At 34.5% G+C, this 13,753-nt stretch overlaps 1 protein-coding gene across 4 annotated transcripts in view; it reads right to left on the bottom strand.

The window, feature by feature from the left end:
* The window catches only part of Stag1 (STAG1 cohesin complex component), a 328,230-nt gene that overhangs the window by 163,597 nt on the left and 150,880 nt on the right, over positions 1–13,753 (bottom strand). For all 4 annotated transcript variants that reach the window (XM_034483824.2, XM_076917691.1, XM_076917690.1 and 1 more), the window contains 2 exons: positions 13,595–13,671; positions 1,923–2,127 (listed from right to left, as the gene is read on the bottom strand). In XM_034483824.2, the coding sequence (XP_034339715.1) occupies positions 1,923–2,127; positions 13,595–13,671 (282 nt within the window). The remainder of the gene's footprint in view (positions 1–1,922; positions 2,128–13,594; positions 13,672–13,753) is intronic.

The following is a 13,753-nucleotide window of genomic DNA, read 5'->3' as shown; positions in this document are numbered from 1 at the left end:
AAAATATGAAAAACCCAGCTTGCTAAAAAATATCTAAATAATAAAAGAATTTCTAGAAGATAATTAAATATGAGATTCAGATCTAAACAGAATTCTTAATAGAGGAAAGTCAGGTGGCTAAGAAATACTTGAAGAAATGTTTAACATTCCTAGTCATAAGGGAAATGCAAATCAAAACTAATCTGAGAATTCATCTTAAACCTGTAAGAATGTCTAAGATCAATAAAATAAGTGACAGCACATACTGGCAAGGATGTGAAGTAAGGGAAACACTCATTCATTGCTGGAACTGCAACTATTGTGCAGCCATAATGGAAATCAGTGCGGCACTTCCTCAGAAAGATTGAAAGGATCTACCTCAAGAACCAGCTACAGCACTCTTGGACACATACCCACAATGAAAGGATGCTTCAGCCTACAATAAAGACACTTGTTCATTGTTCCTCTATTCATAATAGCCAGAAGTTGGAAACAACCTAAATGTTTATCAACAGATGAATGGATAAAGAAGATGTGGTACATTTACACAATGAAGTACTAGCCACTAAACAACAACAACAACAACAAATATACATATACATATCAGGTAAATGAATGAAATTAGAAAAAGATCATTCTAAGTGAAGTATCAGTGATTCAATAAGACAAATGATGTGTATTTGCTTATATGTGGATATTAGATGTTAAGTCAATGATAAGCAAGCGATAATCCATAGAATCACAGAGGTGAGGTATAAAAGATGGGGCTAGGGGGACAGGACAGATAAGTCCCCCCTAGGAAAGGGGAACAGAATGGACAGCTATGCATGGGTGGGGAGAATCAAGTGGAGACAAGGAGGGAAGTGGGACACAGGTAGAGAATACAGGGCGAGACAGTTAACATTAAGGAACATTTGAGGGGTAATAAAATAACCATGTGGACCAAACACTTTCTATGCTATAGACATATATAAAGGAGAACTAAATGAAATCACCAAATAATGAGGAATACAGAGACCCAATCAGTCATCTCTTGGTACAAATAAAATTTCCACTATCAGGATTGATTACACCTAATTGACTTGTTGCTAACAATACCTATACAACTCAATGAATGAGAAGTCAAGCTGGTGCCTACATAGAGCCTTTATCACTAAAAGCTAGTATCTTTGATACAGGAAAGTATGCTGAATGCTACAAAATAAAAAATGTAAACACCAACCTAGTCAAAAACCTTTGATCTACAATGGTCTCTTGCCTAAAAGCTAGTATAATGGTGGCACAAAGTTTGCTGAAGTAACCACCCAATATTTGATTTTATCTAAAGCCCACTCCAAAACATGGAACTCACACATCACTGGGTAGGTGACCAAGAACCTCAGAATTGATAGCTCAGGAACTTAGGGCAAAGCCAAATAATACTGTTCTGAAAAAAACTACATAACAATAAAAATAGTAATGACATTCTGCTATATGATAGCTCAGTGCCTTTCTCAGCCATCAGAGAAGCTTCCTTTTACACCAAATGGGAGTAAATACAGAAACCCACAGCCAGACACTATTCAAAGTGTGAGAGATTGTGCAAGATAGTTTTATGTCAAGATGACACAAGCCAAAGTTATCTGAGAGAAGAAAATCTCAATTAACATCAGGCTGTAGGTAACCCCGTAGGGTATTTTCTTAACTAGAGATTGATGGGGGAAGGCCCCATGCCTTTAATCTAGTAGCCATTTCCAGTTTTTATTCTTAAGGGTGTCAAATATCAAGTAGGAAAACAACTCATATTTTATTCTATTAAATGAAAACAGCCATGCAGATAAATTCCAAGAAATTTTTACTTTTATTAAAGCACTAATTAAATTAACTTTATAGAAAAAAAAGGTTGATTACAAAAAATAAAATTTAGCAAACTCAAAGAAAACAAAGAAGACTTGGTTACTTACCAGCAAGGGTACTTGTATGCCTGAAAGCTCTGACCTGGGAGTCTGACAAACCAGTCAAAAGGGAAATTACGGTGTCCATCATATATTCATCATAAATTATGCTATATTGACACTGTCGAATCAGGACTCCAATAAATTCACAAAAATTGGAACGAAATTTTTTCCACTGAGGACCAGGCATGGTGAGGGGGTAGTCACCACTGTCCTAAAACATGTAAAGAGAACTTAGTAAGTACCACGAGACAGCAGTTACATCAGAATTTTATTTCTACATACAAAGAAATATTTTATTTTTAAATACACAATGAATTCTATGTGTACATTAATAGTGTTAATGTTTTTCCTTTAAGCACACACAATTTTTACAGTGCTGAAAACTATCAGATTAAAATCGATGTTTACTTCATTCTTCTAAGATTCTTAATAAAAAGATGAAAGTACTATTTTATGTTTATATTTTTATGAAGATGATTTGAAGTAAACAGAAAAATAATAAAGTTTAGATTAGAAGTATTTACTATACTACTGAATATAAATATAGAAACTGAGATACAACTGTCATCATGTCACCTTTAACATTTATTTTTTATTCTCTTACAGAACAGATAGACAGACACACCCAAAAAAAGCATGCCATGGTGTACATGTGTAAGACAAAAACAACTCTGAGTGCTATCTGTCTCATTCCATCATGTGGTCACTACATCTGAATAAATGTCAGGAGGCTTGGTAGCAAGCTTGAATCATCTTATCAAATCAGTGTACCATTTCTCAGTAGTTCTAAATATAAAATTTTAAGAATTGAAGATTTTAAAAACATAAGCACTTCACAAAAAAGCCTAATATTGACCTTCCACATGGCAACTCATTTCTTCAAACTTTACAGTAAACTTGATAATAATCCCACTTATCAGCTTCTTTAAAAGACAAAAACAGAATAGGATCTTGACTTCATTTAATTCACAAAATTGATAGCTGAGCCTAACACAAGAGCCTTTTCTCTCCAGTTTGAAACATTTAAGGAAATACAAACACTCAAAGACAGTTGGATATGGATGGTATGCGCCATTTGATACCAGTGTTGATACTGAAGGTAGAACCAGGAGGATTCGGAGTAGGCCGACAGTCTGAAATATATTTTTTAAAAAAACTCTCTGAAAACGGGAAGAGAGAAAGAAACTGAAATTAAACTGAAAAGGCAATGATACAGGGGCAACCAGCTAAGACAATAAGAAATCACTGTCAATTTGGTAATTGCAATTGTGGGAAATTAAGGAGAGTATGTGCTCACTCAAAACCGTTTCCAACAAAAAAGCTTAGGGACAGGGCAGGGAAATGAGAACTTTTTTACTTTTGGCAAAACAAGCCAGCATGTGGATGATCTTCAACTAAAACAAAAAAAGCAAGGAATCCAGCTTGCTTGTTCTGATCTTTCTATTGCATAACTCAAAACCCTTGATCTGATGGACACTGGAGTAGGGAGCAGCAAATAGCTAAAAACCAGTGTTGAAATAAAGATCACTTACAACTAAGACAAGAAAAAAAAAGAGCTTGTATACCAGCGTAAGAGTAGAAGAAGAAAAATACAACGTTGAGTTTTGCATCTTTTATTGGTATCAACCAAAGGACTGATAGCTTGAAGTTGAACAGGAAGCACAAACAAAAAGCAAAGGACTGGCTGCTACACAAAGGAGGAAGAGCAAGCTGAAAGGGTCCTTAAGCACTACTAGTCATACATGGACATCATTAAGACATAGGCAAGACCATAAATATGTTCTCATCATCACTACCAGGAAGTAAGCAACACCATATTGCCAACTTGTAAGAGACAAAGTGAGAAAGTGGTTTCTTCTGTGGCCCTGGGGTACACAGATAACAGAAGTCTCTTGAGGTATGTCATACATAACTGGAATAAGTCACAGAAAATGTAGCTACTAGTCATCATCAAAGAAGCATCTCTCTATAGCAAAGGAAAGCTATTACAGGAAGTCAAAATTGGCCACATCAACAGATAATGGTGGCTCCAATACCAATGGATACATCTGCAACACAGCTTCAACATCAAATAACTCAGAGAACATCACAGAAGGGGGTGGGGGCAGAAAGATACAAAGAAAGACTGTTCTTGGTTGTCACCCTGACTACAACTGGAATTAATAAAAACTTAAAGCAGAGGGTACAATTATGAGAGATATTTTTTCTAATTAAATCATTTGAAGACCCATTTTTCATCTGAATCTTTTGAGGTGGAAGATCTTCCTTAAATCTGGGCTACATCTGCTGGCAGCCTCTAGAAAGGACATGAAAGAAGAATCCTTGCTCTCTTTGCCTGCTTGCTCTTACTCTCAATGGCCAGTCCAATTCCTCAAAGGCATCAGAGCCTATTTCACCAGGATTCTGCTATCTGTTTAAGACCAACTAAAACATGAACTTTTGGACCTTCCATTGGTAGACAACTATTTTTGGACTACATGGATCACAGTCTATAAGCCATTCTAATGAATCCTTGTTATATATATTCATTTTGTCAATTCTGTTTGTCTAGAGAACTCTGACTAATACAATCAAGAAAATCAGAAAACCCAGAATTCTGCTTTAAAACTGTCTTTCGTGGAAATGGCTGCATAAACAAGTCCAAGACAATAGCAACAGACATTCTAACACAAATAACACAGAAGCAGAAGGATCTAGGGTTCTGTCCTGAGACAAAGAATTACATGGAACTAACAAATGCTGAGGGAGAATTACCTCAGCACCCCAGAGTTCAGTGCCCTAATTGGTTAGCCAATACAAAGTACTCAGCCCTGAAGTCATATATACACAAATAACAAAAATGGACTCATATTTGTGTATATCCCCTCCACATACATACACATGTGAAACAAAGCTATCAATCAAAGAAGAGCGAATGTGGGAGGGGTTATGGAGAAGTGGGAAATCATGTAATTATATTTTAAATAAAAATATAGTTAAAAATACAACAAATGAATAAAAAAGAAAAACCCTATGATATCCCAAGCACAGAAACAGAAAAGTCCATCATTAGGAAAATTTAAGACAATGGTACACTAAAAGCAATGAGAGTAACAGAAAAATGTAAGTCTCACTCATTTTCTGAATAGACTGAAAACCTACGCCTTTAAAACATAGATTTTGTATCACATGCAAATATTATCATCCAAAAAAATTGTTTTTCAAAAAAAATCTATTTCAAACTTTCTTAACTCTTGATTTTGGAACTCTTGATTTTGGAATACTAAGTGTAAATGGATGTCTGAATCAAACTCTTCAACTCAGATTCCATGTGAACTACGTTGACAAAGAAGCAAAAAGAATGTAAGGGTCAGAGGGCAAAGATACTATCAAAAGAACTGTCTTTCAGTTTAACAGGACTGATGCACATATAAAATCACAGGGACTGTGAGAATATACATGGTCTGCATTTGTTCAACCAAATAAAGTTCCATTGCTGAGCAAAAAAGGAGATATGGGCTCCCACCCATTACTAAAAAACTATCTCCAGATGACATTATTGTGTATAAGAAAAACCACATTTCCTCCATTGAAGTCTCACTTTGTATATTAATCATTCTTAAGGGTAGGCCACATGCCAAACAGTTAATGGCCACCACAAAATTAACTCAATGGTATTTTTTTTTGTAGACATTTTGTATCGTGTTGCTTTGTTTAAGCTTTATTTTATTCATTTTTTTGGGTCTTAATGGTTTTTTGCTTGAATATTATGCTTTATTTTTATAATTTTATGAGTTTAGTGTGTATATCTGTGTTTGTCTCTTTCTCTGTTTTCTATATTTCTTTTAATACTGGTTTGTTTATTTATTTGTTTACCTGTTTGGTTTTTTAAAGAGAGAAAGAAAGGGTGTAAAGTAGGGTGGATAAATAGGTAGAAAGAAATTGACGGAAGGGAATACAATCAGAATATATTGTATAAAAATTGCTTTCAATAAAATATATATTAATAAACAGAACTACTAACATGTTCAATAATAAAAGAAAATTCTTAATATGCAAATGAATTAGAAAAATTCTTTGATACTTTCTTGAATATACATCACTTTTGCATACAATGATTTTAGAAAGTGTAGTGTTACTGATGGGCAATGAAGTACCTAAAGCTTCTTCATTGAGAATGCATATTTAAAAAAACAAAACAAACCCAGGATGCTAACTAAGGAAAAATAACAAACTGGAGAACATTTAAAAAATGACCCCAAAGGATCCACCCTTACCTATATTGAAGAAAGTCCTATATTATCTTGAAAAAATATTTGAAAAACATAGGAAAATCATATTAGATAAAAGATAAATTATATATTTTACCAACTATCTGATACATATATGCAAGCAAAATAATATATAGCTAATCAAATTAGAAAAAGTAAAAGAACAAATCATCCTTAAACAGGTTCAAAAATACAGGTGAAAAATTGGTGTGCAGTAAAATATAGTATACTGTGTATAAGAGTCATAATTTATACATATGATTCACTATCCATCATATACTAGTGCCTGTTGATAGATTTTAGAAGAGAGAGCCAAGACCTTCAAAAAGTAAAGAGCGTGTTTAAAATACCACAACTATGAGGCATAACCTATGGATTGTGACGTTTAATCATCAGTTTCAATAAAATTTTTTCCTGAAACTTATAGGACAATACTGTTGCCTACTAAGTATACTTCCTACAGAGTTGTTATCAAGTAAAAGGTGTCAATTGAGAAAATTAATAGACAAGCTGATTTCCTACATTTTATAAAGGAATCCTCATGAGGAAGGAAAAGAGGAAGGGAGGGATGAAGGGGCAAAGGAAGGAGGGAAGAAGGGAAGAAAAGAAGAAAGGGAGGGAGGGAGGGAGGGAGGGAGGGAGGGAGGGAGGGAGGGAGTCATGTTTCAAAAGTCAGTAAGAAAACATGGAGGATTTAAAGTCCTAGAATATGGCGCAATAGGTAAAGATCCTTGTGATCCAAGCCTGATGGCCTGTACAAACAGAGAGCTGAACCCAAGGATGGGTTCCACAAGTGTGCTACAGCACATGTACAGTCCCATACAACCATTTCCCCACTTTAATACAGAAAGGCACTGCAAAGTACAACTATTTTCAAAACCCCTGATAGTTTAGGTTTTAAATTTTGCTATTTTTATACTCAACAAAATATACTTTGATGATTTCACAATGTTGTACAATAGAAGTAAACTGCAAGTCCAGGAAAGCTATTCAGTCAAAACGTAAATACAGGCCACTGTCACAATGCATGCCTATAACCCCAGAATGAAGGAATCTAAGACAAAATTTGCAATACTGATGTCAGCTATTTAAGACATTCTAAACTAGCCTGTGCTACACAATGAGAAAATTTGATTGACTGATAAATAAGTAAACAAACAAGCAACCAATCAGATAAATGATTTGTTTAAAAAAAGAATAAGTAAATAAGTAGATAAATAAATAAACAGAACAAAGAAAGAAGCAAGCCAACACAAATTGGCCACCCCTCTAAAGAAACTCTATAATGTACAGATCCTGAAGTGTATAAGCTGAATTTTTAACATAATATGTAACATTAGTGATTATGAACATAACTCACAAAAAAACTTGAGGGATACCTGTATGAAAAAAGGTTCAGGCATTCACTACCGATTATGGAGTATGTCCCTGGCAGCAAACAATGAAGAAAGAATAACATTACAATTATTACTTCAAACAGTGATCTACAGATACTTGTTTCAAGGTCATAAACTAGCCACATAGTCATGTGCCTGCACTATGCCTAGTAACGACTGACTAGCAAACATGACCTTAGCACACAAAAATGAGCAAAACAATACTTTTTCTTTCAAAGAATTTCTAGTTTAATTAAAGAGGTAAGGACAGACATAAATGAGTTAGTAGATAACAGAAGCCTTACAAGGTAATGTAGTAATTAAAAGAAATTATCAAGTCTCTGAACACGAACTGGGAAGAAAAAAATAGGAAAAATATTGCAGATAACAAGTTAGGAAAAGCCTATAAACAAAGGTATAAATATAGGATGAAGACACTATTTGAGGTTGCGTAAGCTGAAACAGAATGTACTGAAATAACCAGAAGAAGGAAATCAATTAACCCAGTTAATCAAAAAAAGAAAAAGTTCAAAATATTCAAACTTCAGAGTTTGAGGAAATAAATGTTTTAAACAGAAGCGATACTTTGTTTTCTTTTTTGTCAGACCTACTGACTAAACAATAGGACTCATGTATGCTAAGCAATCTTTCTACCATAAGTTATATTCTCAACACACACACACACACACACACACACACACACACACACACACACACACAAGACAAGAATGCATGACTATAATTCACTGAAAGTAAACAGGTTAAAAATAAAAGGATCAAGTCAAGAGACTCTAAGCATTACTAAACAAAAAGCAAAATGAGAAGAAAAACAAAGTGACTTTAAGTAACTCTGGTGATGACTAAAATAACATGAAGAGCATCCAATGTTGAAGCGATAAAATTACTAATATAACTACAATCAAAGAAAAAAAAACAAATTTGATGTCAGTATGATTGACTGGACAGGCTTATCTCTGATAAAAGACAAAAAATTAACTTTGCCCCTAAAAAGAACAAATTATGGGTTATGTTTTATTTTGGTTTTTTGAGACAGGGTCTTATTATATGCCTGGATGCCTACAACTCTCTATATAGACCAGAATGACCATGAATTCATAAAAATCAGACTGTCTCTACTTCCTTCTTTTTCTCCAAAATTCCAACTCGATTCCTCATAGTTAGAAAGAGAAATTTGCCAATCAATTTGGAATAACAAACACCCAGGATAGCTAAAAGTATTCTCAGCAATAAAAGAACTTCTGGATAAACCACCATTCCTGACCTCAAACTGACTACAGAGCAACAGAGATTAAAAAAACAAAAACAAAAAAACAAAAGCAAAAACAAAAACTGCATAGTATTGGTACAGACATAGGCAGATAGATCAATGGATCAGAATTGAAGACCCAAAAATGAACAAACATACCTATGACCACTTGACCTTTGACAAAGAAGCTAAAACCATCCAGTGGAAAAAAGACTGCATTTTCAACAAGGGGTGCTGGTACAACTGGAGGTCAGCATGTAGAAGAATGCAAATGGATCCATTCTTATCTCATTCTACAAACCTCAAGTCCAAGTGAATAAAGGACCTCCACATAAAACCAGATACACTGAAACTAACAGAAGTGAAGACGGTGAAGAGCCTTGAACACATGGGCCCAAGGGGAAAGTTCCTGATTAGAACACCAATGGCTTATGCTCTAAGATCAAGAATTGACCCCATAAAATTGCAAAGTTTCTATAAGGCAAAGGACACTGTCAATAAGACAAAATGGCAACCTATAGATTAAGAAAAGATCATTACCAATCAATCATACATCTGATTGAGGGCTAATATACAATATATACAAAGAACTCAAGAAATTAGACTCCAGACAACCAAATAACCCTATTTAAAAAAATGGGGTACAGAGCTGAACAAAAAATTCTCAACTGAGGAAACTCAAATGGCCAAGAAGCACCTAAAGAAATGTTCAATATCCTTAGTCATCAGAGAAATGCAAATCAAAACAACCCTGAGATTCCACCTCACACCAGTCAGAATGGCTAAGATCAAAAAATCAGGTTACAGCAGATGCTGGCAAAGATGTGGAGAAAGAGAAACACTCCTCTATTGCTGATGGGATTGCGAGATGGTACAACCACTCTGGAAATCAGTCTGGTGGTTCCTCAGAAAACTGGACATAGTATTACCTGAGGACCCAGTTATACCTATACCACTTCTGGGCATATACCCAAAAGATGTTCTAACATGTAACAAGGACACATGCTCCACTATGTTCATAGCAGCCTTACTTATAATAGCCAGAAGCTGGAAAGAATCCAGATGTCCTTCAACAGAGGAATGAATACAGAAAATATGGTACATTTACACAATAAAGTACTACTGGGCTATTAAAAACATGAAATTCTTAGGCAAAGGGATGGAATTAGAAAATATCATCCTGAGTGAAGTAACACAGTCACAAAAGAATGCACATGGCATGCACTCATTGATAAGTGGATATTAACCCAGAAGCTCAGAATACCCGAGATACAACTCACAGACCACATGCAGCTGGAGAAGAAAGAAGACCAAAATGTAAATGCTTCAGTTCTTAGAAGGGAGAACAAAATATGAAGACAAAGTGCAGAGCAGAACCTGAAGGAAAAACCATCCAAAGACTGTCCCATCTGGGGATCCATCCCATATACAGACACCAAACCCAGACACCATTGCGGATGCCAAGAAGTGCTTGCTGACAGGAGCCAGATATGGCTGTCTTTACTTCCTAAGAGCTGAAACTAAATATCTGTGTCATGACGCCCCCAAACAACAAATTTTGTTTAGGAATGTCTCGTTAGCCTACAACATATAGAGAGATGGTCACATTTTACCTCAAACAATTTATATAGAAAATCCAATTTTTGGACCTTAGGCCACACTGGTAACTATAATCCAAAGCATACTGATTCATGTGCAAATTAAATCCAGTTATTGCAAGACTAGCTCAGTTGATAAAGTGCATGCCTATCAAGCATGTAGACCTGATTTCATCATGAAAGCACAAATAGAAACAGCTGGTGATGGTAATACTCTTGTAATCCCAGATCTTGTGAAGTAAGAAAGGCAAATCATTGAGGCTACAACCTGGACTACATGAAATGGCATCTCCAAAATCAAACACAAAATAAATGCTAACGGGCTAGAGAGATGGCTCAGTGGTTAAGAGCACTTCCAGAGGTCCTGAGTTCAATTCCCAGCAACCACATGGTAGCTCACAACCATCTGTCATGGGATGCAATGCCTTCTCCTAGTGTGTCTGAAGACAACAGTGATGTACTCACATACATAAAATAAATACATCTTAAAAAAAAATGCTAACATAATTAAAGACATTAAAAACTTAAAATGAATACCGGGACAAATAATCATTTTTAAGCCATCCTCTAGTTTTCTAATGATTCCTTTTGTAATAAATATTTCATTTCTTTGTATTCCCTTCATTTTATACTTGTATCTGTATAGTATTAATAACTTACTTTTCTAACTTATTGTTCTTCTCTTAAACCAGTAGCTGTCAAATTTCATTATATATTAGAGTCATCAGGAGTATGACTGGGATATTTTACACACATATCATAAATTTTTCAAGTCAAACTAACTGTTCAGAGCAGTGGTTCTCAACCCTCCCAATGTTGTGACCCAATGTTACAGTTTCCCAATGTTTAATACAGTTTCTAAGTTGTAGTGAACCCCAATCATAAAACTATTTCTTTGCTACTTTAAAACTGTAATTTTGCTACTGTTATAAGTCATAATGTAAATATTTGATATGCAACTCCCAAAGGGGTCACAGCCTACAGGTTGAGACTTACTTGTCTAGAACATCTGGGTGATAGCTCAGCACTTATACTTGTTAATGATTAGGTGGCACTAATGTCTGCAATGTAAAACAACTCCTTTTATAAATTCACAGTATGGCTTAAAATAAGTGATAATATACTAAACAAATCTATGATTTCAATCAGCTATATTATAAGCATGCATTGTCAAGGAAGTCTAAAACCTGAGCAAAAACTCTATCAGCTAGCATATTAATATGATTTCATCTTCTTTAGCCATGTTTAAATTCCTGAATATACTAGATGTAAATAATTAATGTAACAAAATTTAATTCAGTGAAAAGTATCTCTATAGAAATGTTTCAAAATCCTGATTTTTAGCTTTTAAATTAAATTACCACAAATTCCTTATATTACATCACAAACCCAAAAGAATATAAGAAGGTCCTTGTAATATGAGTTACTACTATCTGCTACAGGTACTTTTCCTCCAAACTGGCTTCTCAAGTGGAAGTTCCTTGGCGTCCTTGGGTCATTGCTGTGAGCTCACTCACAGCGAGTATAGGAGCTCTCTCTTGCCACTGTGAGCCCACTCACAGCAAGTATAAGAGCCCCTCTCTTGCTCCCAAGGATTGGAATCAACACAAAAAAACTGAATCAACACAAAACTAAAGTGATTGAGTCATTAGATAATGGTATGGTACCTATAAAACTATCATATAAAATATAATTTTCCATTTTGTGATATAGTCAAAACAGGTATTAGTCTTACAAATCTGAACAATACAGTGTTTCACATAAAAAACATATAGATAATTACACCAAATGTGAAAAATAAAGTATAAACAATGTCATCTAAGTTGAAACCAGTTTTTAAGACATTGAAGATCTAGAAACGCATGAATAACAACTAATGCCTATGGAATATGACTAAATCAATCTAAAAGATGGTGCCACAATATTTCTGTAATTGAGAATATGCAAAATACTTTTGGTGTGAAGTGCAAGGGAAAATGTGAATACCTGATAAAAGGTACATCAATTAAGTTCTAAATATTTGACATATTTGTATTACTTTACTCAAATAGAAAAATGATAGTAAAAAGATTCAACTAATCACGCAAAAAAAAAAAAAACCTAGAAAAGGCAATCTTGTTAATGCTTAAAAAAAAAAAAATTCTTCCAAAAACAGAATACTTCTGTAAATAAAAAACATACATTGGATGGATTTAATAGCATTGCATGAATTAACTTTATCATAAATACAATATAAAATTTAGATTGCGTTCCTGAATCTTATAACATTAGAAGTAGGAATTTTGATTACTTTCTGAGGAAGAACCATATAAAATATGTATTCTAAATGGAAATTGGAGCATTCAAGCAGTATGTTCCCAGTAGAACTGCACTGGCTGGTTTTGTCTGTCAACTTGAAATAAGCTGGAGTTATCACAGAGTCTCCCTTGAGGAAATACTTCCATGAGATCCATCTGTAAGGCATTTTCTCAATTAGTGATCAAGAGTAGGAGGGCCCCGAGGGCCTATTGTGGGTGGTACCATCCCTGGGCTGGTAGAGCTGGGTTCTATAAGAAAGCAAGCTGAGCAAGCCAGGGGAAGCAAGCCAAAGAAACATCCATCCATGGCCTCATCATCAGCTCCTGCTTCCTGACCTGCTTGAGTTCCTGTCCTGACTTCCTTTGGTAATGGAACAGCAATGTGGAAGTGTGAGCTGAATAAACCCTTTCTACCCCAACTTTCTTCTTGGTCATGATGTTTTAAGGAATAGAAACCCTGACTAAGACAAGAAACATATACACAAGGGTGTGGGAGATCTAGAAAGTACAGAGGTGCTTTCCACATAGTTTTGAGAAATTCTTGATTAAATACAGTTAAGCAAAATTTTCTTCATTGAAATTACTAACAATCTCAGAAAACATGTTTTAATAATCTGTACGATGGGTTTATAAACAGCACAGCTCAAATTTATCCAACCTTCAAAACCATTTTACCTCTAAAGCATTCAATGAAATTAGTATTTCACATTGGAAATAAAATCAGGAATTGGAGATTGCCAGGATTAATGCAAAATGTCAACTTTAACTCATGCCATTATAAATTATATTCTCCTTTTAAAACTAAGCAAACAAAATATTTGAAACAATCAACATATTTAATTATGATTTAAAAGATATGGAATCAATTTGTACAGGTATGTTATATATACCTCATCAAATTCTTCAGTCATTTTTCTGATTATTTCTGCATTCTGCATATTTCGAAACATCTCTATTCTGACAGTACCTGTGGAAAAATAGATTTTACAGTTAGTATTTGCCATATACTAAATACTGAATCTAATCTTATCACTATATAATAAGTTAGG

The sequence above is a fragment of the Arvicanthis niloticus genome, chromosome 21 (assembly GCF_011762505.2).
Source record: "Arvicanthis niloticus isolate mArvNil1 chromosome 21, mArvNil1.pat.X, whole genome shotgun sequence".
Classification (NCBI taxonomy): domain Eukaryota; kingdom Metazoa; phylum Chordata; class Mammalia; order Rodentia; family Muridae; genus Arvicanthis; species Arvicanthis niloticus.
This window is presented reverse-complemented; position numbering and strand designations above follow the sequence as displayed.